The sequence below is a fragment of the Rosa chinensis genome, chromosome 6, assembly GCF_002994745.2.
Source record: "Rosa chinensis cultivar Old Blush chromosome 6, RchiOBHm-V2, whole genome shotgun sequence".
In the NCBI taxonomy this organism is placed as follows: domain Eukaryota; kingdom Viridiplantae; phylum Streptophyta; class Magnoliopsida; order Rosales; family Rosaceae; genus Rosa; species Rosa chinensis.
Window position 1 is genome coordinate 65824677 of NC_037093.1, and position 27075 is coordinate 65851751.

The following is a 27075-nucleotide window of genomic DNA, read 5'->3' on the forward strand; positions in this document are numbered from 1 at the left end:
GGTTATCGAATTTGTGGTACCCTATAACCGAACCGATAGGGTGTAGTTGGTACGGTAGCGGTATTGAATCTTAAAAAATACGGTATATCATACCGTACCACATATTTAATATAATATTTAATTATTTTAAATATTTCTTATATAATTAATCATAGCCGTTGATTTCTTCAGTTTTATTCCATATTAACTAACAACGTTAGATTAAAACTTTCCAAACCCTAATCCCTAATCCCTCAGTCTCTCTCTCTCTCTCTCTCTCTCTCTCTCTCTCTCTCTCTCTCTCTCTCTCTCTCTCTCTCTCTCTCTCTCCTCTCTCTCTCTCTCTCTCTCTCTCTCTCTCACCCATGCGAGGTTCTGAGCCTCTCAAACTCTTCGAAGAATTGAATCTTTCGACCCATTCGATTTCATCTCACTTCAAATAGATTCGATTCACATCAGTCGAACAATTGCTGCAGTACTGCTGGTGAGTACGAACTTCAATTGTTTTGGATTAGAAGCTTTGGATTGTTGAGTTGAGGTTCGATCTACCCAATTTTTATGGTGACCCAATTTTTGTTCCAATTTGTTATCATTTTAAGTCATCTCATTATAATTTTCAGGTGTTCCAATCTCAACAATTCAATAAATCTTACAATCAAGGCCGGCTTAGAACTGGAGCAACATAGGAGCACTACCAGCATTCTTATTCTTTTCAACTAAAATGGATTTGTAGAAACTTCAAGTCTTTGAGTGAGTCAGGCAGCACAACAAGCAAATATGAATGACGATGAGATGAAATTTGAGTCTTTAAGTACTTTGTTTTCAACTATTGTCCACTTAGTTATTGTATCATTTGTGTGAACTATAAGTGATGATATCAAGTGATGATGATTTGCTTGTTTTTCATTTGCTTATGGTATGGGCCTTTAAATTCATATGATTATATGAGTTTTTCAGTTGCTGATAGGTTTGGGCTTTAAAATTTTCATTTGGGCCGTAGCTGAAAGCTGGCCCAGTCTTAAACTCGTTTGGAGGCCTAACCAACCGATACTCTCAATATACCGAGAAGTTGGTATAATGACTTTTGTGGTCGGTAATGGTAGCTCATTTTGTGTACCAATAAGCTCCGGTACGGTATGTGGTTTTGGGCTTGAAGGTCTGGTATTGTACCGAACCCAGCCCTAATACTTTTTCATTATTTTACTTTGCCGCTGTCTGTGAGCTGTGACATGTTGGTTTGTGACTATGAGGAAAGTGATTGAGCGTCATTAAACAATGTTCAACAATGTGGAACACGTGCCTTGTATAGGCGGTGATACTAGTCCAATAATTGATTAGTGACTACTATAACTGCTTGAAGTCTTTGATTATTAAAAGAAAAAAAGAGTTGTGTGAAATGCAGAATTATGGCCGATGAATCCTGTGTCCTACGATTTTGATTTAGTTCACAATTTGAGATGAGTTTTTCATTGTTTCATTTTGCCGCTGCTTGTCCTTTAATTTTGACTAAGTTCATATTTTTCAATATGATGTAACTTTTTGTAGTTTCACTCTGCCGTGACTCGTGAGCCGTGACATGTTTGGATAATTGACTTAACTAAGACTATAGAAGCCACGGGTTCAAATCTTACCGGCATTAGGAAAGGACCGGGTGATACTATCATACTAAGAACTCCGCATTCAATCTTAAACTCTTTCGAAGAAACACTCAGTTGGGCTTACAGTGAGCCCAAATTTATCCAAACCTTCAGTAGCCCAACCCAATCCAAAAGCCCATACTCTATTTCACCTGAACTGCCATTGTCAAAGAGTGTCACCTTCACATTCCAGTGCTGCCTCCTCTCTCCGCTTTTCCCCGTCGATTGTTTTTGGTGGCAAAACCGTCAATCAAATAATGGAGAAGATGATAGCTCTCAGATCGCTCTGCCGTTCACTCTCTTCCAGATCTTACCGAACAGCCGCCGCCACCCAGCAGCTGCCACGTCACCAACATCACCACCACTCCGCCGGCGCTGCTCGAACCCTCTTCAGTTTCGCTTCCCCAAACTCCAAGAACCAGTCTTCCGGTACTTCCCCTTATCCGTTCCACCTCAATTTTCTTTATTACAAATCAAGACCCAATTTTTATTGATCGCATATAAGATATGATGTAAAAGTAAAAAAAAACCCAATTGGGTTTCAATATGTATCTGAATTTGTGTGAGGGATGCAGAAGATTAGGGCGTTATTTCATGTTAAAGTTTGGTTCTTGATTAATATTATGTACAGATGAACATAGGTCTCCTCTTTCAACGAGTTTGGGGAGTAGGCGGTTTTCCAGCAACGATGTGGGTCATTTTCCTGAGATTAAAGACCCTGTGCTGCTTAATGCTTTTAAGGACTTGATGGCTGCAAGTTGGGATGAGCTCCCTAAGCTTGTGGTCCGTGAAGTTAAGGCAGCATTGTCTAAGAACACTGATGATCAGACTGGCAAAGAGCATCTCATGAATGTGTTGCGTGCGGCCGAAGCTGTGGAGGAGTTTGGAGGGATGGTTATGCAGTTGAAGATGGATATGGATGACAGTGTCGGTCTGAGTGGAGAGGTATTGAAGCAGGGTTGGTTAGGGGATTTGCTGTTTTGTTTTTCTTGGGTGTGTGAAATTGTTTTGATGTGTTTGTTTTGAAATGTTTGTGTAGGATGTGAAGCCGTTGTCAGATGAGTATGTGAATGCTCTGAAGACGATTTACAGTCGCTACGCTGCCTATTTGGATTCATTTGGGCCTGACGAGACCTATTTGAGGAAGAAGGTGGAGACTGAGCTGGGAACCAGGCTGATATACTTGAAGATGAGGTGTAGTGGCATTGGTTCTGAGTGGGGAAAGGTACTGATATAAATCTTGGAAATGCTTACTTTACCGGCAATATAGGCACTGTTATTTAGCACATTCACATGCAGTGTGTGATCGAATGCAAATCTGTTTTCTACTACCTCATGATTTTGTATCCTAATTTTGAAGAAAGGCATGTAGTAGTTTGTTTAGTCCTGCATTTTAGGGACTGCTATTTTGCACATTCACATGTGGCCTGTGAATCAGAGCATATATATTTGTTTACTAATTAATATGATTTTGTGTATTGATTGCAGGTCAGTGTTCTTGGAACTTCTGGACTGTCAGGGTCATATGTTGAGCAAAGAGCTTAGCCACAGAGTTTCAGATTATTTACTGTAACTGGAAGATTTCCCGTGTTTCCCAATCATGTTTGTAATTGAAATCAGGCCAATCGAACTCTCGTAGAAAACCTTGATGTTTAGGTTTTGATGGCAATTAATAAGAGCATGTTTGTGTTGTTGATCTATGAATGGAATAATGCAATCATGCTATTGCTTTTCTGATATGTTTTTGATCAGTTTCTTTTGCTTCTGTTGAGTTTTGCTTACCAAATGATGGAGCACCAGGTCAACAAATGCACATTATTGATTATATATATTTGAAAAAACAGAATGAAGAAAACCCCTCGTGTAGTTCATCTCATCTGCAATGCGACAGTTATTGTGAAACGTAACAAGCGAATCCATTCTTTAGATCTTGTTTTATCTGACAGTTTCAGCTAGATGATTAGTACACATTGCAACCAATGCTATTATCTGCTTGTAGAATTCCATATTTGATAAATATCTTATCAAAGAGTACTACAGTGTCAGTACTACATTAACTAGTAGAATTTCCAGTGATCACAATGAAATGGATCATATGGTATTACAGGGAAACTTTATTGTAATTGTAATTGTAATTGTAATTGCATTCTTATTCAGCATACGCATGCGTTTCTAAGTAGGCACTAGATTTGGTGTTTCAGCTTGTGTGTGATTTGGAGGGTAAGCTCTTCGATTTTGTTGCAATCCCTTTGCGCCATGTCCACGACTCAGATGGAGACTTGGGCAGAGGTGGAAGCAACACAGCCTTTCGGCAGAGACCAAACGGCCAACCCTCACAATGGCACAGCTGTTGAATTATGGACTGCCTCTTCTGAAAATCGTTGAAGTTGAACTCAAAACCATCAAGGCTCGAACATCTTGAAAGGCTTGTCTTGACAGAGAGAAACACATCCTTACTTGCAGCAGCACTTGATGAGCAGCAAGAGAAGCAACTTGCCACTGTTAAAAACTCTTCAGTCTCATCAGCTTCTTCATCTTCACACTCCTCTTTTTTTTGCACTCCATTCTGAGTTATGAATAATTCTCCAGTTTTCGTAGAGTAGACCCAGGAGAAGCTATCTGTCAAACTCAAACCGCTCGGCTTGCGCTTCAGCTTTTCCATTGCACGGCTCCGAATTGTAGATACAATTAGCTGACACAAAAAATATCTATGGGTTAGGCAAGAGAATAAAAACTAAAAACTTCCATGTAAATATAATCTTCAATTCTTCATTCAGGTTTGAGTGACTACTTCCTGTTCATCATCAAAGTCATCACTTGCTGGGTGACCCTCTGCTTCTGGGCTCGCAGTTTGAAGCCGTCGGGACATATTGCAGTTGGAAAACGCATCCATCAGACATGTAGCAAGAAATTTGCACCTTTTTGAAGGGTTTGGTACCTCTTCCTCCTCATGATAAAAGATGCTCATGGTTGGAGTTAATGGCGCTTTTTCCTTTTCAGATAGGAGTTAATGGTGCTTTTTTGAGTTGCAAAGCGCAAAGATTTCAGCAAAACTAGTGATGTTTAATGCTCTATTCTTACTCGTCTTGATGTACAACTTGACCTTTGCTTGCCTGATAGTGGCGTTGGAGCTTATTCGAAGGGGAATATATTGCATTTTTTCTATCCTTTGAGGTAAAGACTAAGCTAAAAAAGTAGTAGACGTTTTAACAAATCACCACCATCGATAGTGTAAACTTCCTTTTCAGGTTCAAAACGCCCCTATCCTCATAAGATCCATTAAAGACAAAAACAAATTAATTCATCGGTTTCTTGATTTTCCTGTATTTAGTGCTTCTTCTGTGGCTTGCATCTTTTCACTTTAGCCTGAAGTCATGGGGAACTAGGACGCATTACCAAACCCCAAATTGCTCTTTGTCAAATTTGCCATCAGTGATTCCCTTGTCCCTTTTAAAGCTATCTTGCTGGAAAACGACGTAATTAACAAAAGAAATTTAGCTTCCGTGCCTAAACTGTTTCATTTTCATGAAGAACAGAAAAACTTCTTGGTGTTTAATCCGATTATCAAGGATCGGCATTGTTTTCTCACACAAATAACATGAGATTTGCAGGCAGTAAAACATCTCAAACAAGAATCCTTTTTTTTTTTTTTTTGAAATAAACAAGAATCCCTTTTGAGGCTAGAAAAGACTACAGAGCCGAAGTATTACATTTCCAGACTCATCTAACATTCTAACCTCAGGATATCGAAGGAAATTACCACAGAGAACCGTCATGAGTAAATTAATCTAACACCAATGATTTCCTGGGCATTAAATTCTAGTAACTAAAGAAACATCAGGCCTATACTACTGGTTAATCAGCCGTTGAACTCTTTAAAAGCCCTATTAATGCAGAAATGACACTAAACAGAACTGTTGTCAGGTAACATGGCAGCTTCATATCAATATCATGATCTGTATTATGTATCCACATGATTAAGCCTCTGCTTTCCTCCATTTTCAATCTAACAACAGTAATGCAAATTTATTTCTTAATGACACATCATAACAGAAACCATATCATCTCAAATATAAAAAAAAATCAAACACGTCTTTGATCTTAGAGAGTGATCAACCACCTACATTGAGCTGTAATGCTCACAACCACATGAAAGCCATCACCTTCCTATCTACTTAGATTCATTTAATAGCTCCACATTCCTATTTCCAAAAGTCCAAAACCACACACCAACTTTTGTCACCAAAAGGTGCATTGCCATTATAACATTATGACTTCAAACTAGTGTTAAAACTCTACACAGTATACAATAAGCTGATCCAACAGTTCTCTGGAGCACTGATACAACAGCTGAAAAGCTGCACCAATAAATTCAGTTGGTGGGTTTGTACAGCTGCTGAGATGTGAGAGAGATAAGCGAATGAAGCTTCGCAACGGCAGAGGTCTGATCAGGTGGGCATTTCGAAAGCGAAACATTCAATGACAGAAGAGCCTCATCGAGCTTCCCAGCAGCCAAGGCAGCACAGCCTGCCTTGTAAGCCTGATCCGCTTTCCGGGCATCAAACTGAGGTTGAGCAGAGCTCTCATTCTTGGAGATTGAAGAAGAGGAAGAAGAAGGGGACGTAGATTCGAGAAGAACAGAGGCGCGTGCGTATTCAAGATTGCAAATTGCAGTGTTGATCTCGGCCATTAGAGCTTCTGGCACTGATGGGATGGTCTTGAGTTTCACGCCATCGAAGACGCTCCTCCATTGGGAGCTTTTCTGGGAAGAACCCATTTCCGGGAGTTGGGATCAGAACCTGTTTCCAATTCAGGATTGCTCAAAAACACAATCTTTAATAAAAAAAAATTGAATCTTTCTACCTTACACGAATTTGATAACCCTATGAAGAACTCTTACCCGGTAAGAGGGAAGTAGGCGTTCAAATTTCTTGAATTAGTGAAAACTTGATCGGATGGAGAATTGTTAGACCCAATTTGGAGATTTGAGACGCAAAGATGCAAAGATCATGCTTATTATTGAAGTATAAGATAACAAAATTTTCTGACCTCAATTACTTCGGCATGGGTTTTATTAATTAAATTGATAAATGACTTGTGCCGACAACTTGTTTGTGGGAAAAAGTTATCTTAGACTCTTAGGCCTTGTTTGGTTCACGGAAGGAAAATCGATTCCCTTGTCTTTCCCGTGGGGAAGGAAAACTAAAGTTCCTGTCAGATTTCCTTTCCTGTGTTTACTAAAGTAGGGAAAACATTCAGGAAACATCATTTGATTTCCCTTCCGATGTTTGGTTGGTGCAGGAAAGGAAAGTAAAAATATATCAATGTTTCAATAATACCCTTCTATTTTAAAATAAAAACAACCTGGAATGAATTTTCAACACTACCAAGGATACTCAAGCAATTAATGCTAGGATACTATTGTCTAAAATTATTGCAATTAATGCTGGGAAATAGAATGAGAAACTCAATCCCATGAAGTTTGAGTGGAATGAGTTTACCCCTAACTTTCCCCTATGTCAAGAAAACATTTCCGGACTTTGTGGTTACTAAACAAAGGAAATGAATAACTTTACTTTCCCAAGTCCTCAAATCCGCGAAACAAACGAGGCCTTAGGGTACCTTCAGATACTCTTTCTCAACTCCAAGCTCTCAGTTCAATTAATCAAAACTCAATAGCTATTGCTTATTTGCGTATAGTCACATCCACATGCCATTGACAATATAACCATTCGAAATTTTGTGCTGGCTTTTGTATTTAAAGTCTTTCAAACTAGATATTTCATCACCACATTCAGTGATGATGATCAATAGAAACAAAATCGTCTGGATTGATCAATATACGAACTTTCAAAGAACAAGACCCACAAGGAAGGACTAGTGATGCTGGCAAAGCATTTTGTGCCTCAAAAGATAGCTTGCTACCATCTCTTAACAAAGCATACCCCATTTTCTCCAACTCCAGAGAATCAACAAAGTAATAATCACCACATCGACACTGGTAAAATAGCTGAATGACGTCTCCTGCATCTTCAGCCATCACGTCTTCTAAGCTGATATCATCGGCTACAAAAGTGTCATGCCTAGAAGCTATTAGCATGTTGTCATATAGTGCACGAGACCTCGAATCACTGAGGATTTCCCAAGCCTTTTGCACCTTCAAGAATCTATCTCCCGACTCAGATGTAGCTTGTAATTTATCAGGATGACTATTAAGTATGGCAGATCTGTAGCTTGTTCGGATATCTTCGTAGCTAGCATCTTCCTTCGCAGATAGTATGTCATAGTGAGTTTCACGAATGGACTGATTGCCAAGCACCATGGTGGGGAGCTCTACTTGCTATCAGATTAACTTTCCACTGCATATGAAATGAAATTTTCTGAGTAACTTCTTTATAGAAATCTAAATCACCACCGTAACTGTATAAAATGATGGCCGGCACATTCATCTCAAAGCTTGGATTCAAATTGCCACACCACACAACTATACCTATCCTAACAATGAAACAACTGCCAAAAAAACCTAGATCAAGCATTAAAAAGAGTTGCTAAGCTAACAAGACTGCTACTAATAACAAGGATATCGACATCCAGCACGAAAATTCGAAATTTCCAGTTATACATTTGGTCCACACAAACCTAGCCCCATTTCAACACACTCCATGTTAAACCGCAGATAGGACGCATTTACGGCAAAATATATAAAAGGTTTGAGCTTGATTCATTTTGGTTTCTTTTTGAATTTCAGTAAAATTTGTGGAACAACAAATCTTACTCATTTGTGAACACACATTCGGAGGTTTTCACCTGAATCAGTGGTTAAAGCAAAGCTATAGGACAGACGAATTCATATTAATAAGAACATAATTCCAGAATTAGTAAACAGAACAGTGGATTAAAAAAAGCACCGAACTTCAGAACCAGATTCAACCAAATTACAAACGAGTTATGCAGAAATTCAAGTAAAACAGAAAGGATGAAAGAGAAGCAAACTAAACCTTCAGGTTCATCTCACGGCGACGTGCTCGATTTTCCGATCTGGAGACATTGCCACCGGTGAAATAGACGGGCCGGAATCGTGGAATACCAAATTCTCTCTGTGCTTTCGGCGGACGGGGGAGACTCGGAATAAAGTTAACAAATATGAGAGCGGAATTTTTGGGCTGGATTTTATTAGGTTTGGAGTAAAAAAAACGGTCGGGTCGGGTCGGGTCGGGTCATGCCCTTTTGACTGATGTGGGCGTCAGGGTTTTGAGAAATTCGAACCCCCCGTCGTAGGCAAACTAGAGGGAAGGTGTTGTGCTGGCGCGTAGGCCTAGCAACGTGTCGGTATAGTGTGGATACTGTGCGGGTTCTTAATGGGCCGATCCGGTAAGAACTCGTTAGCTTAACAGGTTTCACGGGCTAAACCCAATGGGTTTTGCGGGTTATCAGTTGGAACCCGTTAAAACCCATAAACAGATTTTTTTTTTTTTTTTCACTTTTTATCAAAACAACTAGAACGAGTTAAGACTTACTTATATAATTTTTTCGACAACAACATTACTATATCACAAGGCACTGCAAGTAGCTTTTTTGACATTGAGAAGCAATCAAGTTGCCTATAAGAACGAAACAAGAATATACAATTAATTATCATTCAAATAGAAAAGGGAGATTCCAACATTCAAAAGGTAACTATTGGCTCTGCAATAACTATTTGTCATAGTCAAAGTAGTATTAGATCTGAAGCCATAGTCATAAGGTGCTGTATATAAAGCAGACTAAGCAGTCCTCCAAGGACGATTTTAAGAAATCCCAAACAATTGTTCTGAACAAAGAAAAACAGTAATATTAATACGCTAAAAACAATTGTTTACAGATCTGTGAGTACAACAAACTGTTTACAGATCCATCACCAAGTTTAAAGAATCAGTCACCAAAACCAAACATTCCTCTGTAATATCAAAACCCATAAAATTCCTATATCTCTAAGACTAAACCCACATCTCAAAAGCAATCAAAGTTCCAATACCTTGAGAAATTGGGAGCACAGCAAAATCCCAAAACTGTAAGAAAGTGAATAGCTTTGGAGAGAGAAAGCAAAACAGAGAGAGAGAGAGAGAGAGAGAGAGAGAGAGAGAGAGAGAATCAGGTTTTGGGTGACGGAAAAGAAAAGGGTTGTTTGTGGAGGCTGTTGTGCTTGCGTATTTTGTGGTTGCCGAAAGACAAAAAGAGTCTAAATGGATTTTTGGGAAGGGTTTTGAATTAACGGGTTTCAACGGGTTTAGCACACAGGGCCAGTTAATTTGCGGGTTTTTTACGTGCAGACTTTTCTTAGCCTGGATTAATAAACGGCCGGGTTTGTGCTGGTTTTTAGCGTGCGGGTTTGCTGGTTACGGGTTTAAATGCCAGGCCTACTGGTGCGTCAGCAGAGGCAAGGACAAGTGCTGTGATTTTAGTTTGGCTACTAGGGTAACCTCTCATTGGGCTTGGGCTCTGATTTGTTTTTTCAGATATGGGCTTGGGCCTTTTTGGGTGGTTTAGGGCAAATTTGGGTTGAATGGTATAAGTCATTTTTTTTTTGTCTTTTTAAATAGACTCAGCAAAAATCTAAACACACCCAGCATTCACTTTTTATCCATACTTCTTCAAGTCTACCCCTATATTTCAACGCACCTCTCTAACTCCGCATCAGATTTCGCCATCGAACTTATTGTACGAAAGTCCCGTATGGAGGAAAAATAGGGGACTTTTCAAAAGACGCTCTTTGCTGCTTTGTTCTCAGGCCTGTACTTCATTAGCATCTGGAACAAGCTTGTAGCAAGGGCTTTGTCAAGGGTCTTGGTTAACTGATTCAAAGTTGGATGATCATTTTCTTCCTCTGAATCTAAATAGCCTTACAATTTAATAAATCGGGTCAAATCTCTCTTGGGAGGTAACTCCCTTCTGATCCCAAATTGCTTCGGCCGCTTCTCAAATAGTGGATTCATTGATTAACTATGCTATTGTTTGAATCTTAGCCTCCATATATGTACATTCTAGCTTATCCTTTCTTCTGAACTAGTTGAAAATATTATCCAATTAGGTTTCATTTGGAGTTTGCCCACTAACTAAAATGTATGATTGGAACTATTAAATGAACTGAAAACATGAATCACAGACCTGCAAGATATGATTGCATCATTTGCATGCATAAGACAAGAAAGTTGATTGGTTCTGGTGCAGCATTGCTACCTAACATGGGTTTGCTCCTCATATCCCTCAGATTTCATATTTCAATATCAATCTACTATCGCTAATGTTGAAGATTGCAAATAGGGTAGGAGTGGAAGCAGAAAGCCACATCAATGCTGGGTGAGTAGGGTATAATTGGAAAGTCCAGGATAATGTTATAAATGCTGGGTGTATTTAGATATTTGCTGGGTACATTTAGAAAGACTTTTTTTTTTTCTTTTCTAGTTTAATTAGGTTTAGTAATGGTTCCTAGTTTTCTAATTTGATCAGGTTCGTAGCCCTAGTTTGATGTCTTGACCTAATTTGGTTATTGTTCATTAAGTCTTTAAAATACATGCAGTAGGTATTCGGAGATGGAGATCGGAATAAGGTTAATTAAGGAGGTGCAGGGATAAACAAAGTACAAGAAGTACGATCGAGGAGGCTAGGGGAAGGGATAGACACTCTTACTAGCTGCTCTTATGCTGATACTGAAAACGAGGTATTGTACATGTCATAAAAGAATAAAGAGCAGACACTACCATCCTAGCCCTCTGCTGCCAAAGTGTAGATGATCGATCATGCATACGGTACGTAATGTAGTTCTTCATTAATATGATTATGACTAGAATTTTGAAATTTACAATAGCTATAGTTGCTGAATGCATGTTAATTATTACTTGATACAGTAGTACATGTCTCAATGACATGCTATGGAACTCTGAATCAAAGAACGCTTCTTTTGACTGATGAAAGTGATTCTTATTCGATTTTAAAATATGAATGTGATTGGATTAGTTAATAAGTATGAAGAAGGAGGAAGCTTTCCCAAAAGGAAAGATGAAATCAAGGTGAGTGCTCACTTTGGTTGATAGCTAGGAACCATATGACCAGGTCAGCTCCTCTTACAGTAGCAAATGTCAACCCCCTTTGTAACCAATAACTGAGTAACATATCTTCCACCTGCATCCAACCCCATCTTACATCATCATCATCATCATCATTAATTAGGAAAACCCAGAAACTCCCAGTTTTTGTTTTGATGCCTTAGTCAACAACTAAGTATCGATGTACATATACGCTTACCTCTTTATCTGAGCACCACGGCCTCCATGCAGCCTCAATGGGTAAGCTTACGTTGTGTAATGAGTATATCTAGATGGTATCACTGGTACTCTTCCATCAGTGTCTCCGCTGCAGGGTGAAATTTAACATAAAAAGACTAAGCCATTTATGAATGCACTTTTATTTAACGTCTGAAGGAAAATACTGCTGCATCATAAAATCTCAATCTATTCGAGGGTAGTACATCTCACCTATATATCCACGCAGTTATCCCACTTTCTAGGAGACACTTTGTCACTTTGTGGGCTGTCTGTCCATCCAATAGCACTATATATTAGAAAAAGAAAAAGAGAAGTAAAGTGAATAATATAAGAAATGAGGAAAAGAAATTGATTAAAATGTCTATTTAATTTTGTATTAATTATCTGCAAGCCGACCAATGTGTAGGTTTTACATGAACCTTGGACCTCCTTAAGATTTAGGGAGGCATCGACATAATAGTCTGAGCATGGATCAAATCCATTAACCTGCGTTCATGATGACATTCAATCATTTATACACATATATAGTTACTGGTGTTGAGAATATATATATCCCACATGAGAAAAATGAGACCTTGCTTATGGGTTTATAAGAGTTTGGGCCACTCCATCTATTGCTAATTGGTTTTGGATGTGAACCCCAGATTACTTTATCATGGTATCAGAGCCAGGTTATCCACATGGGCATGCCTAACGGCCACACGGACTCCACGTCACCCAAAGTTGTCCACATGTATGGCTTGAAAATTTGCTACACGTGCGGAAGCGTGTTGAGAATATATACATCCCACATGGGAAAAATGGGTCATTGCCTATGGGTTTCATCCATTGCCAATTGGTTTTGGATGTGAACTCCAGATTACTTTATCAACTGGTTTGTTTATCAGAATTATCCATGTTTTAGAGAGACTTACCATAGAACCAATTGAGATGTATGTGGTATTTGATGAGGATGATATTTTGCAAAGTGGAGCGTAGATGTTGTAAATATCAACGTCTCCAGGCTCATCACTTGCTTGAATTTGATATTTTGTGCACTTGCTCGAGAAAATATCAGATACAAAGTCACAATATTTGTAAATGCCTTCATAGGTTTCATCAGAGTTCAAAGCATGTTTCCACAAATATTCATAAATACCCATTTCACCATGATTATCATCGATCCAAGCATTTCCGATCTGCACATTGCTTCCAAAATAAGTAGCATATATACGTGCATACATAGGGTATGGAGTGGTTCTAGTCCATCATTTATAAGCTCGCCGCAATGCCTTTGAGATTGATTTTTTTTGGGTTTGTGAATTTGTTCTTTGTCACTATGGTGTAAGCAAGTTGAGGTACATAGTGACCAGCATAGCTTTCTCCTGCAATGAAGAAATCCCTGGTTTTGTATTGGGGAAATCTCTCTAGCCAGTTCACAAGAAAAGTGTACGAGTCTAGGGCTGTTCTCTACTTGATTCTCTTGTCAACCGGCCACATTTTCGTAGTCCGACTTTGTGTTTGAGTATGAGAACCCCACTCCTGCCGGAGACTCCAAAAACAGTAATATTTGTCACCCTATCCACACATAAAAACAACAATATTCCTTGCAGCATTATTAGTCCAAAGTACTGTATTATATTCATGTTAATCAAGTATTATCTACCGTTGTTCCATCCGTAGTCATTAGGAAACAGTGTCTTTCCATCATTAATGACTAAAAGGTCCCAATTCTTCCATGGCTCCATATCCAAAAGATGAGCATCCTGGTCCTGCATGTCCAAAAAATTAAAGAGAAACATTCAGCTACCGTCCCCAAATTATGTTGCCAAGGCCAATTTGATACCCGAACTCTCAAAAGTATCAATGTGATACCCAAAGACATATTTTGACACCAACGTGATACTTCCGTCCAAAATTTCTGACGGCGCCGTTTCTTTGCTGACGTGGCAAGCACGTGGAGACAAATTTTTTTTTATCAAGGGCAAAATAGTCTTTTACAACTAACTAATTAAAAAAAAAAAAAAAAAAGGAACCATGAACAGAGCTCTCTCTCCCAACTCCGATTCTTCTTCTTCTTCCCAACACTACCTTTTTTTTATATTTTTTATTGAACACACATTTGGATTACACAGACAACGCTGATACTAATTACATGAAACAAGCTACCACTATAGACATCGAAACCAGAGACTAACACAAACCCGAAAACAGAAACTATTGATATAACAATAAGCAATAACAATCGAAAAGCAAAGGACTAATGCAGATCATGGCCAATCGAGAAACATATTAGCAGAAGAAGCGGTGATCGACTGAGTCGAGTAAGGAAGCTGCCACGGATTGAGCAGAGAGTCATGCATCTCAGCCATGTCGTTAATGTCCTTATCGAAGACGCCGCTGAACTCCACAAAAGTCTGTTCAATCGACTCCAAGTAGCGAAGTCGATCAGTCAGCTCCTTCTCCTGAGCCCTCATGACATTGTTCCAGGCCTCCACCTCGCTGTAGGCTTTGTCCTTGGAGTCGATGCTCTGCCGGATTTGGCTGTTCGATCTGGAGCCGGCTGATCTCCGCCGTCAGCTCCTCCACACGCTTCTGCATCTTCATCCGCGATCGCTAGGCCGATTCGCGATTAGACTGCATCTTCTTCCTCTTCTTGTCATCCACCACAGATCCGTCGGAGCCGGAGCTCGATTGGCGCTGAACCGATGACATTTTAAGGAGAATCAATTCAAGAAATTAACAAATTAGAAATTAACATAGCGGTGATCGGAGATGACGGAGGCGGTTCCTGTTGCGAGGGTCGTCCTCCAATTCTTGCAATTCGAAGACTCCGATCAAGACTCTCTCTGGGAATTCATCGACCTCTCCGACGCCGACAACCACCGCCCCAATTCCGACAACCCCTGCCCCAATTTCGATAACAACCACCCCCACCCCAACTCCGACTCTGAACCACCACAAAACTCCGAGCCCATTGGGCTCAACACTTCATTCGACTCCCTAGTCGCTTCGCCGGTCGCTGACCAGATCCGAGCCCACGCCCACCGTCGTCAGACCTGTCTCGTTCGACTCTCCTGATGATGATGATGTCAAGTTTTATGAGAAAGTCCCCAGATCATCAGAGAAGAAGAAGGAAAAAGAAAAAGAAAAAAAATAATTAACCAAAGAAAAGGGTAAATTGGTCTTTATCTTTGTTTTTTGTCTCCACGTGCTTGCCACGTCAGCAAAGAAACGGCGCCGTCACAAATTTTGGACGGAAGTATCACGTTGATGTCAAAATATGTCTTTGGGTATCACATTGATACTTTTGAGAGTTTGGGTATCAAATTGGCCTTGGCAGCATAGTTTGGGGACGGTGACTTAATTTTTCTCAAAATTAAATTGGGAGTACTCGATTGAGACAAATTGTGGAACGTATTGAACTGAGAATAGGATCAAATCCAGCTAGTAAATAAATAAAGCCAATTCCACGGGAGCCAAATTCTAGGATGCTGCAGATGAAATAGAATTGCACTCACTAGAAAGTGGGTAATGATCACACATTAACAGATATAATGGCTGAAAAGTGAAAACGTTTTCACCACTTATTTTCAACCCTGTATTATAGCTTCTAGCTGGATATAACGTCTTTAGAAGTGTTGGTCCTTCAACTCTTTTTTAATCCTAGCCAATTTGTATAACATTCGATGATTCAGCTTAAAAATTATGAGCACCCAATATGTAAACCTGGGCTGCCCACATAATTGGCAGGGATGTACTTTTAGGACTAATTTTGTGTTTACACCACTTTAAACATCAAATTAATTCGGCCCTTATTTGTTCTGTCCGGCTTAATCATTATAATAAAATGCATGTTAATCAAAAACAAAACAAGCAGAAATCCTCATCTCATTCGTCATAAACTTTGTTTTCTGGGCCTTTAACGTTCACGATAGCTAACCAATTAACAGAGGTGCAAATCGAATATCTTTGTTTATCTTCGAGGAAAGAAAGGTCCCCTACATAATACAAATCTGGCTGTTTTCCAATGTTCTATTTTTCCCTTTATATCTCTAAGTGCATGGTGTCATTGTAGAACAAAGAAAATGACTACTGCAACAAATTACTGAAATTAATGATGCTATGATTTATTTATTTGTTTTTCTCGGAAACTAACTGATGATTAGATTTTAATCCGTAGGTTTTGAGTAATAGAGGACAAAACCTAACTTTTGGGGAGTTCTAATTTTATTTATTTTGTCTTGAATGGTTCTCTAAATAGATGCTCATAATCGCCGAAATCAATGCGTGGAAATCATTTGAGCAATAAGTCGACGGCCGGCATGACGAACATGATTTAATTTAATTCCAATGATCAGGGGTCTTACGTACGGGACTCCGAACTGGTAATTCTAATTAATTGTACGTGACTAATCTACACACTGACGCAGATACAAAATATTCCGCACATGAAGCCCAAAAACAAAAGTAATAGATGATGATTTTGGCAGCCTTCCATATTAATCATTATCCTTAATATTTTGATTATGTTTCTATCACATGTTCAAATTGATTTTTATTCATGGTTTACACATTTTGCTTCTATATCTCCAAGTCACTGCAGGACACATAATTAATTAAACTTAATTGGTTAAGGAATAGCTCATGGATGAACTGGAGGATTAACTTCAGCTACTATTTTATAGACTTATAGTGCTGATGTCTGTTAAGTGATGGTAATGTTTACTTATATACAAGGCCATGCCATGCTCAATTAAAACGTTTAATTGATTGACCATTTCAAATTAACCTTGCATCAATTCCAATTTTTAAATATGGTCATGCACGCATGAGGATCCGGCCATTGATTGGTATGGTGTACGTCTACTTTTCCAGGAAAATGATGAGTAGTCGATCTGTCCATACGGGCTATCTAGCTAGCTGCTAGGAGCTTTAAGTATAAATACCCCTCTACTTCTTTCAGATGGAAACTCATTCACCAAGTTAAAAAAAACTTGTTCTAGCTATTTGCGAGCTAGCTCAAAGTTCAAACTGATCGTAGCTATGGAAAGAACTGGTAGTATCGCTTTACAGCCCCCAACCTTTGGAAACCTAATCACTGTTCTGAGCATCGACGGCGGTGGAATAAGAGGGCTTATCCCAGGAACCATCCTTGCTTTCCTTGAGTCTGAACTTCAGGTAGAACATATGTCAAAATGGTGAAGATACATACAAAAATTATAAATTGTATGCTCCTACTCGTTTAATTAATCAGTTTATTAATGTTTCAACGATGTTGCAGAAGCTGGACGGTGAAGATGCAAGACTCGCCGACTATTTCGATGTGATTTCAGGGACAAGCACAGGTGGTCTCGTAACTGCCATGCTCACAGCCCCAAATGAGAATGACCGTCCACTATTTGCTGCCAAAGATATCAAGGACTTCTACTTGACCCACTCCCCCAAAATCTTCCCCCAGAAGACGTACGTTAATGTTAATCTTAGTTCAATTCTGAACTATTATTTCATTGCTACGCACACTCGATTAAATATTAATTTGGATGACTAATTTCTTCTAAGCTCTATAACATTTTAACCATTGTCGTCTACAGTGGTTGGCTGTTTCCTCGTGCTAGAAAGATCATCAGAGCTCTAGCAGGACCGAAATACGATGGGAAGTATCTACATGGCTTGGTTAGGGAAAAGCTTGGTGACAAAAAACTGAATCAAACATTGACTAATGTTGTCATTCCAGCATTTGACATAAAGAATCTCCAGCCAGCTATATTTTCCAGCTTCAAGGTTTGATCTACAGTTCTATTTCATTTTTACATCTTACAGGTATTTACTTACCATGTCGAAACTAGTTAACAAGAAAATTAACTGCAATGATATATTCAAGTGAATTGTGACGTGCATGTGCTTAAATTTATTTGATGGACAGGTGAAAAATAAGCCTTCCTTTGATGCCCTACTTTCGGACATATGTATTGCAACCTCAGCGGCGCCAACTTACCTCCCAGCTCATTATTTTAAAACCAACGGCCTCGAAGGAAAAGTTAGAGAATTTCACCTGATAGATGGTGGATTGGCAGCAAATAATCCGGTATATTCAATACTCATATTATCACATAGCCAATATCAACCATTAAGAAAAATAAACCAATAATTTTATTTTTGCCCTCTCAGACTTTGATTGCAATTGGTGAAGTGACAAAGGAATTAATTAAGGGGAGTTCAGACTTCTTTCCTATAAAACCAATGGACTATGGAAGATTTCTGGTGATATCCTTAGGAACTGGCTCATCGAAAGCTGAACTGAAATACAATGCTCATGTTGCCTCCAAGTGGGGTGTGTTGAATTGGTTAACGAGCGGTGGTTCCACCCCATTAATCAATGCTTTCAGTCAAGCAAGTGCCGATATGGTCGATTTGCATCTTTCTGTGGTTTTCAAAGCCCTTCACTCGGAGAAAAACTATCTTCGAATTCAGGTATATGCTTCTATATAGCATAAATTTGAGTTGAGTTCATGTATAATTGAGATACACATACACGTACTAAATTGGATGGAATTGAACAAACGCAGGATGACACGCTAAGCGGCGAAGTATCTTCCGTAGATATAGCAACACAGAAGAATCTGGACCATCTTCTCAGAGTTGGTGATGGACTATTGAACCAACCAGTTTCCAGGGTTAATTTAGAGACAGGCAAATTCGAAGCTTGTAATCATGAGACTAATAAAGAGGCTCTTATAAGGTAACTACGTACATAAAATGTTTGAAAACCCTACTTGCTCAACAGGTTTCAATATATAGAATGGTAAAATATGTAACCTAGCTAAGAGAAATTTGTAACTGATATTAATATGTAGGTTTGCAAAATTGCTGTCCGAAGAGAAGTGGCTTCGCCTTGCAAGGACTCCCCATGGACATATTGCAAAGTCTCACTGATATGTATGTTACAAAGTTCTACGAGAAAGTCTTGGCATATGGTTCTTTATTTTAGCACACATTGTTTGAAGTAATAAAACAATTTGCATGTTGTAATCTCATCGTATGGGGGCACATGATCATCAACCACCATACTTGATTCTTTTTATAATGTTATTTATGATCGAATAAAACCCAGGTGGCTGGATATCATCAATGTAACAGATCAAGCTTTCTATTAATTCTGGTTTGTATCCGTCAATAAAACCTGTTAGCTTTTCTCCGGCATTTGAGCGATCAATAAACACAATAATTGAGATGATTCATATATAAGAAAGTAAGATGAACTCGTTATAGAATTCATAAACATGAAGTAGATGAATTATGTTGAGAGTATGAATCCTACCGGGGAAGGTTGAGACATTGCCTATGGGTTTATATGAATTCGAGTTAACTTCCTCCATTATCAATTGGTTGTGGTTGGTAAGCCTAGATTACTACTAGAGCGGGTTATTCCAGATTCTTTCCCACATATGCCTTGTGGTCTCACTAGCTTCACGTCGCCCGATATATGAAATTTGTCGGGGGGTGGTTTTGAGAGTATGACTCCCACATGACAATATAGGGACCTTATCTATAAGTTTACAAGAATTTAGATCAACTTCATCCATCGATAATTGATTTTAGTTGTGAAACCCATATAATCATGAAAGACAATTTACAAATCAAACTTAAAAGAAAAAAAGAAAAGAAATACCGAGGAACTCTTAAATTAACTAAGCCTTCCAGCCAACCCACTGAATGAACCTCCAGATCTATGACACGTGGTGCTTTAGCTGATGAAGAAGGTTGGAGAATAGGAGATGTTAAATTTGAAAATACTTCGACTCTCAACAGCGATTAAGCTAGCTTTTATGTTAAGTCACGTACCATTAATTCTTTTACTGATAGATGTGATGTTTTGTTTCTAATTAAACTCATGAGACTTAAAGCTTCGAAATGAAGAAAAGGAAAATTATAGTGCAGAACAAGCTGATTCCATCACAAATAACATAGGTAGTAGATTGGTATTTATTGAGAACATAATCTCAGAACGCACGTACTGAGTTACAAGATAGTCGAAACTCTAGTATTAAGCATCAATATTCCACCATCACTATATATGATGGGCATTTATTTTTCTTCAATAGATCGAGTATCAAGCTTATCGATCAGCTGGCAGATGCTGGGTTTGCTTGTGGTGCTGCTGATCTGATTGCACGTTCCTTCTTCTCTTTGGAGAGAACTGCCGCTACCCTGCATATGCAGATTGATTAAGAAAACAAATAACTAATTAATAATAATAGTAATGAATATATGTTTATGATGCTTTGATACAAATCCCAGTACGTACAGAGAGTAATTTGTAATCAATAAGTACCTTCTGAGAGCCTCTTCATTAGTAATATGACGTTCATCAGGCTCATGGAGCCCGGTAACTATATTCAACTTTGAAGCTTGTTTCTTTAACAGTGCCTCTCCCACTTTTACAAGTTTTTTCAAGTTTTCGGGCGTAGCATTATCCATAGAATTCAAGTCGGTGCTCAATTGGTCATCCTGCCCACGTTAGAGAGTATAAGCGTATTACACTGGATGCCATGGAGCACTTGTACGCGATCACATTAGTTAAGCAAATAATCAAAATAATCAGATTGTTTGTTCCCTTATCAATTGTTTAAAACATGATTCAATTTAAAAGGTCATATATTTATATTGATTAGATCGATGTATATAATATATATATGTACCTGAATTCGAAGGTAGTTATCGTCAGACCAAAGAGCTTGGAAAAGGGTAGAAAGGTGGCAATCTACCATGTCACTACTTGCTTCAGTGAGTACATCTAACAATGGACATTGAAAGTTGGCTTGCATCAACCATGCCATAATACCCCACTTAGCTGCTACTCTGGCATCGTACTTGGATTTTGCTGATGAACCAGTACCCAAAGATATGAGGAGGAACCTATTACCCTGATCAGCTGCCTCAACCGGAGAGAAGTCAGTATTTCCCTTCTTGATTTCTTTTGTCACTTCGGTTATAGCAGTCAAACCCTGAGAAGTATAATTAACACATGTGACTTTTTATTTTTGATGATAAATTTTATTGCTTGGAAAGTGATCAACGATATGATCAATTAGTTAATACCGGGTTATTAGCAGCCACACCGCCATCAACGAGATGGAATTCTCTTGTTGCGGTTTTGAAATAATGCGAGGGAAGATAAGTTGGTGCTGCTGAAGTTCCGATGCATATATCCGACAGTAGAGCCGGATCTAATTTCTTGTTCCTTTTCAACTACAATAAACCAACATATAATAATTTTTTCTCATTATTAAGAATTATATATTAGTAACAGCACCAAAAATATACATTATATACACTAGAAATTTTTAAGGATCAGACCGAAACAAACCTCGTAGGTGGAGAAGATAGCTGGTTGGAGGCAACTTATATCAAAAGTTGGGATCACAACATTGGTCAATGTCTGGTTCAATCGTCTATCTCCTAATTTTTCCTTGATAAGTTTGTGTAAATACTTGCCATCATATTTTGGAGCGTATACACCCTTTGCATTTTCTAAGGCGTCACCAAACAGTGGAATACTGTGGACAGATATACAACATATATGCACAAGGAAATTAGTTAAATAGATCATGGTTAATCGTTAAGCGTAATAGTAATTACTAATTAAATTTCAATTAATTATTAGTGTTGGAGATTATTATTGTTGGAGATATAATTACTTGATTTGAGGGAATATTTTAGGGCAGTGCTCAAGGTAAAAATCGACAATCTGGTTAGCCGCAAACAAGGGACGGTTGTTTTGATCCGGGGCGGCAAGCATGGCAGTGACAAGGCCACCTGTGCTAGTCCCTGCAATAACATCGAAATAATCTGCCAACCTTGCAGCCTCACCATCCAGCTTCTGCATATATACAACATAATTGTTGAGAGTATACATCCCACGTGGGAAAAATGAGACATTGCCTATGAGTTTATAAGAGTTTGGGCCACACCATCCATTGCCAATTGGTTTTAGTGTGAACCCCAGATTACTTTATCAATAATAACCAATAATTAATATTAAATACGTGTTCAGTATATATAAATTAACATTTTTTTTTTTTGTTAATTACCTGGAGCTCGGACTCTAGGAAGCTGAGTAGAGTCCGGGGATAATCCCTTTGATTCCACCTCCATCAATGCTGAGAACAGTGATGAGCTTTCCATGTGAGGGAGGGGGATGGCAAAGGAATGCACCTGCTTTCTCCATCTCGACTAGCTAGCTAGTACTGTTTACTTAGTTAGCTAGAAGCTAATAAAACTGAGATAACTTGAAGAACTTATAAGCTAGGATGATGAGTGAAGATTACAGAGCTTGTATAGGCTTTATATAGAGGTCTCCTAACCTCCCTTACTCTGTTTGCACTTGAAATTCAATGCACGTGGAAATGATGAAGGGTGAAAACTATACTCTCACAATTATATCTCTAACATTTTACAGACACGTACCTATGTCATAGCCTGTAGGCATTAAGGGTAAAGGAGACTTCTGATATGATTTAAATTTTTGGCATGATATATATTTTTGATAACTTCACAACTTAAAGAAAGAATGGATCCTAAAAATTATGTAATCAGCTTGATCACAGTAACGTGTTGTGGTTTACCCCCTAGAAATCATTCAAATGTGGATGTTCCCATTGCAAACCGAGAAAAAAAAAAAAAAACTAGCTCTATGCATAGCATATAGACATTTAGTGCATTTTTCATCAGTCCACACCTGAACCAACTCATATTTATAATTTTCCAGTATTTTTTTTTTAATAGAGAACGGGATTACTTGGAGATTAAAGTTATGTTATAAATTTTATGATTTTTTTTTTTTACCCATTATCAATGCATTTTAGGTTATATGCGTGGAATTCGTCCACGAGTTTGATCAAGAGAATTAATTTGGGGTTTCTTTTGGTTGTTTCTAATAATGGAAATTACTTTACCTAACTTGCCAAAACAAAAATAGTAATGGTTCTTTCTTTAAAAATAAATTTTATTAAAAAAAATAAAAAATTAATGGTCCCGGATCGAGTAGATGATGACGTTTTCTTTGTTTTTGGTGTTATGGAGAACAAAGGCCCAAACGAAAGATGTTATCTCCAAACTGACATTTCTTCTTTTTTTGTTCAATTTGAGTGGACGAAAAAAATAAGTCCATTCAGATTTCTTCTGGGTACAGTTAACATCAACGTTTGAGCATCCCAACCAAGATGGGGCGCATTGCTTCAGTTCTTGACTCCCGTTCTTGTCTCTTTTCTTTTTGTGAAACACGATTTCTTTGTCTTTTTATTTGCAGGTCTTTGCATGCATGCATGCTTAAATCGTGTGTTTATTTTGCTGTGAATAATTGATCGAGATAATGGTCTTGCATGCAGAACTGGATCTGGTGTGAATACCTGATTGATCAGAGTAATGGTCCCTTGCTCGATCTGGATGCTGCTGTGTAAATGTTCTTTCCATTCAATCGTGAAAGTCTTGATGCTCAAAAAGACAAGAACAATAATGACAAACAGTTCATGTGATGCACGCAGATAACATATGATATTTGGGAATTAATATACAGTTCATAAAATTAAGTTTATAACTCCATATGCATGGAGGATCCATATAGTTTCTAGCTAGCTTCAAGAATACGCGTGGCTTATTTTTCCTCCATTCAAAATATTGCTGTATTTTTCAAACATTATCCTCGATCTGTTGAAGACACGGAGTCGGAAATTGTTATATATGGACCAATAATTAGGAGGAAATTTCCAAGCATGCATGGAACAGATAAATCAATCTAGCTGAGCTGGGTACGTATGACCTGAAATCGTCATGCCAATTTACACGAGTAATAACAGTGTATATATTGAATATCAGACACGTACGAGTAACTAGATTTTAACCTAAAACCCCATTTAAGTGTTTAACTGGTATATATGAAGAAATTTACTAAACTTTCGAGTTCTTGATGTTTTAGGATTGTTAAACAGTCGTCATAATCAAAATTAAAGTATAACATTGGTTTATATATGAAGGCTAGGGGGACTTAATAGTCTTGTTATTAGTTGGGTTAATTCATCAGTTACTTACAGTAATTAGTATCAGACATGAACAAATGACCCTATGTCCATTGCATGGAATCTATATGAGTTCCTTTAGTTTTTCATTTTTCTTTTGGTGTGTGGCAAATTCAGTCTTTTACGGTTTTTATTTTTTATTTTTATTGTACGTTTTTCTATATTCCGCAATGAGCAGAGCACCTATTGGCAAATTGCAGAAAATAATTGCACATTTGTGAATCATGCATGTATGGCCACAGTGAGTCACTTGACCTACCGTAGTACTATAGCAATTTTTGTTGTTGTCATTATTCTACTTTTTTTGGCAAAGTTTTCCTTCACCTGGTTAGCATAAAAACAGGTTTTGTCTTTACTATTTTGAGCATACAGGCATGCCACTCGTGCTTCTCATGGGTTTTGGTCAATCTGGATGTCGTTTCACAACTTTCTTTTTTAGGTTCAAACTCACTGAGAAGTTTAGGCTATCTCAAATCCAAAGGGCTAAAAATAGTCGTGGGGCTAAATTTTAGCCCTAAATTCTATACTATTCATTGATCTGACATCAACCGTCTTCAACCCGTCAAGGCTAAATTATCGCCCTAAAATATATTTTAACATTTTGGATTGGTTATATATATGTGGTTATTTTTTAAAGTCAATTGACTTATAGTAATTGAAATAATTTTTATGATAAAAAATATTTTTCGGTTGTATTTTTTTTAAAGATAATTAAAAATATCTTTAGCTAATTTTGAAATGGAATTTTTCTTTGGAATCATATTTTTAATATTTATTTTATTCATGACATAAGCAATTAAAAGTTACACAACAAAGTAAGAAATGCAAACACTTGTCAGTGACAACCCTGACAATTATTAAAATCAGAAATTGAAAGCTTTGAAAAATCAATCACATTGCAGTTGTGGATGGAGTTGGTTATTTGCCAACCAAGTAGCTGCCGTCGTCATAATTAACTTGTGTTGCATGCATTTCCATCTCTTCATCTTCTTCATTGTCTTCTTCATCCTCTTCCTCTTCTGCATGTAACCTTTCTTGCCACTTATTGAACCAATTAGAACTCATTTCGAAAGTGTTTAAACAAAAAGAAAATGAAAGTAAATAAATGAGAGATTAAGAATAGGGAGAAAATGAAAGATTTAGATTAGGGAGATATATATATAGAAGGAAGATGTGAAAAAAATGTTGAAGTCATATGTATTTATAGTATATATATATATATATATATACACACACACACACACACACAAACCAACGGCTAAAAAATTATATATATATATATATAAACCAACGGCTATTAAAAAATTTAAAAAAAATAAAAATCACATTACTAACGGCTATAAAAAAAAAAATTTAACCAACGTCTAGCTTACGTCAGCAACTAATTGTTGCTGACATCATGCTGTTGTCACCCTCCACTACCCGAGTGGTCCAGCTTTATTCTGATCCAGTTTTTTGAAGGGCCAAAGGGCTCCTCCAAGGGCTAAAAATACCCCTTTAACCTCACATCTGACCATAAAAAATGGCACTTTACCCCTTAGCCTCATGGGTTGGAGAATGAAAGGGCTTTTTTGGGGCCCTTTGGCACTTTAAACAATTGGGTTGGAGAAGGCCTTAGGAAGGGAAAGTTTCTTTACTATAGACCACGGCAGAGAGTCACAGACCACTAAGTCTATGAGAAAATAGAACTTTATTCATTTCAGTGAAAAGCTAGCTGATGCTTAAGTACTAATCTGAAGTCGGAATCTGCATGCTCACCACCATACTTGATTCTTTTTATAATGTTATTTATGCTTGAATAACAGATCGAGCTTTCTATTAATTTTGGTTTGTGTCCGTCAATATATAAAACCTTTTAGCTTTCTCCACCTCCCGGCCAATCGGAACTTTCCCCCATAAATAAGGATGGGTCGGACTTCTTGACCCGCAAGGCCGAGTGGTGTGCAATATTAGGCCCAACACTATCTCCCACCAAGAACATTGCTTGCTCAAATTCAACATGATCCTTAACCCAATCGTCACGATCTTCACCACCAAAAACCCATTGAAGTACTGCCCAAGAATCCTCATAGGCAATCGATAATGGATGCTTAGGGGCTAATCTGTAATTAATAGAAACAGCAATAGCTCTGGCCTCAGCAACAAGCATGTTAAGGCAGTTGTGGTAGAGTACGTGGCTCGGGAGCTGAAGCTATGCAAAAAGCTCCACCATGATAGTAAATGATCAAAGGAAGCTTTTGGTCGGTACCAGTGATATTGGGTCGGTAAAGTCTAGCTGAGACACCGGTTTGTGGGAAAATCACTATGTCTTTGGAACAAAACTCCCGTTTGAAGGTCCAACCAGGCCGGAACAACTTGGGTTCCGGCAAGTCTCTCAATTGTTCCATCTTTGAGTACTCGCGCGGATGGAGGAACTTCAAGCGAGACTTCACTGGAACCCATTAAGAAGAAGATGGAGGAGAGAGAGGATGGGAGAGGTTTTCAAGTCAACAGACACAGATGAGTTGAATTATAGAGAAGTGATTTTGTACACCTGTGCTAAAAGAGAAGTTTTAAATACACACCCTTAATTACTTAATACACACTCCATACTTAATACACTACTCATTTAATTTTTCATTTTAATATTTTACTAAATACACAACCCAAAGTATCTAAAATATCCTTAATCTCAAAAATCATGAAATGTCCTATTATTTGACTATATTAAGGCTACTATTTAATATGATTAGTATATTCTAGTATATTAATTGATGTTTTGTAAATGACCATATTGATTACTTGTGTTAGTTATTGAGAAATCTATAAAGATTTATTATTGTTCACTTTAAATAGATGCATATAAATAAGTTTTGTATTATTTGAGTTCTCATCAACCAAATACCATGTTAATCAAGTATAAAATTATGAGCTGAACATTTAACCAAAACTATATCAGTAGTTTCTTCACAATGGCAGAACTACAAATTGTCATTAGAGGGGCCAAACAAATTAACAATTACAAAGTTTTTTCACCCATGATGTTTTATATTAGAAAATAAATGGATTAATCATATCTCTTAGAAAAAAGAGAGGAAATTAACTAAAAATGGATCCGTTTTA

The 27075-nt window shown here is 37.9% G+C and overlaps 4 protein-coding genes, 1 long non-coding RNA gene and 3 pseudogenes across 5 annotated transcripts; 2 read left to right on the forward strand and 6 right to left on the reverse strand.

Moving 5' to 3' along the window:
• Window positions 1-1790: 1790 nt before the first annotated feature.
• Window positions 1791-3356, forward strand: LOC112174182 (succinate dehydrogenase subunit 5, mitochondrial). Its single transcript, XM_024311914.2, has 4 exons — window positions 1791-2045; window positions 2248-2561; window positions 2656-2841; window positions 3105-3356. Exons 1-4 carry the CDS (start codon window positions 1874-1876, stop codon window positions 3159-3161), a joined length of 729 nt encoding a protein of 242 aa, XP_024167682.1. The 5' UTR covers window positions 1791-1873; the 3' UTR covers window positions 3162-3356.
• Window positions 3357-3598: 242 nt separating this feature from the next.
• On the reverse strand, window positions 3599-4756 carry LOC112174183. The gene is made up of 2 exons (XM_024311915.2): window positions 4408-4756; window positions 3599-4308 (listed from the first exon to the last, which is right to left on the reverse strand). Exons 1-2 carry the CDS (start codon window positions 4582-4584, stop codon window positions 3814-3816), a joined length of 672 nt encoding a protein of 223 aa, XP_024167683.1. The 5' UTR covers window positions 4585-4756; the 3' UTR covers window positions 3599-3813.
• Window positions 4757-5649: 893 nt separating this feature from the next.
• Window positions 5650-6688, reverse strand: LOC121050266. The gene is made up of 2 exons (XR_005802512.1): window positions 6517-6688; window positions 5650-6415 (listed from the first exon to the last, which is right to left on the reverse strand). It is a non-coding gene; the product is annotated as an uncharacterized LOC121050266 (long non-coding RNA).
• Window positions 6689-7268: 580 nt separating this feature from the next.
• LOC112174233 (DPH4 homolog) lies at window positions 7269-8755 on the reverse strand. The gene is made up of 2 exons (XM_024311972.2): window positions 8615-8755; window positions 7269-7975 (listed from the first exon to the last, which is right to left on the reverse strand). Exon 2 carries the CDS (start codon window positions 7936-7938, stop codon window positions 7411-7413), a length of 528 nt encoding a protein of 175 aa, XP_024167740.1. The 5' UTR covers window positions 7939-7975; window positions 8615-8755; the 3' UTR covers window positions 7269-7410.
• A 5166-nt stretch (window positions 8756-13921) lies between these two features.
• On the reverse strand, window positions 13922-15016 carry LOC112172971 (annotated as a pseudogene).
• Window positions 15017-16888: 1872 nt separating this feature from the next.
• On the forward strand, window positions 16889-19073 carry LOC112173994 (patatin-like protein 2). Its single transcript, XM_024311679.2, has 7 exons — window positions 16889-17077; window positions 17181-17362; window positions 17491-17680; window positions 17823-17984; window positions 18068-18370; window positions 18466-18638; window positions 18754-19073. Exons 1-7 carry the CDS (start codon window positions 16943-16945, stop codon window positions 18830-18832), a joined length of 1224 nt encoding a protein of 407 aa, XP_024167447.1. The 5' UTR covers window positions 16889-16942; the 3' UTR covers window positions 18833-19073.
• A 774-nt stretch (window positions 19074-19847) lies between these two features.
• On the reverse strand, window positions 19848-22204 carry LOC112173369 (annotated as a pseudogene).
• Window positions 22205-25828: 3624 nt separating this feature from the next.
• Window positions 25829-26415, reverse strand: LOC112171788 (annotated as a pseudogene).
• Window positions 26416-27075: the final 660 nt, after the last annotated feature.

Coding starts and splice junctions, on each gene's coding strand:
- LOC112174182 (XM_024311914.2), top strand. CDS start 1,874: ATGGAGAAGATGATAGCTCTCAGATCGCTCTGCCGTTCACTCTCTTCC. Junction 2,562..2,655: donor GTGTCGGTCTGAGTGGAGAG/GTATTGAAGCAG, acceptor ATGTTTGTGTAG/GATGTGAAGCCGTTGTCAGA. Junction 2,842..3,104: donor TTGGTTCTGAGTGGGGAAAG/GTACTGATATAA, acceptor TATTGATTGCAG/GTCAGTGTTCTTGGAACTTC.
- LOC112174183 (XM_024311915.2), bottom strand. CDS start 4,584: ATGAGCATCTTTTATCATGAGGAGGAAGAGGTACCAAACCCTTCAAAA. Junction 4,309..4,407: donor ACTTTGATGATGAACAGGAA/GTAGTCACTCAA, acceptor TTTTTGTGTCAG/CTAATTGTATCTACAATTCG.
- LOC112174233 (XM_024311972.2), bottom strand. CDS start 7,938: ATGGTGCTTGGCAATCAGTCCATTCGTGAAACTCACTATGACATACTA.
- LOC112173994 (XM_024311679.2), top strand. CDS start 16,943: ATGGAAAGAACTGGTAGTATCGCTTTACAGCCCCCAACCTTTGGAAAC. Junction 17,363..17,490: donor AAAATCTTCCCCCAGAAGAC/GTACGTTAATGT, acceptor TGTCGTCTACAG/TGGTTGGCTGTTTCCTCGTG. Junction 17,985..18,067: donor GATTGGCAGCAAATAATCCG/GTATATTCAATA, acceptor TTGCCCTCTCAG/ACTTTGATTGCAATTGGTGA.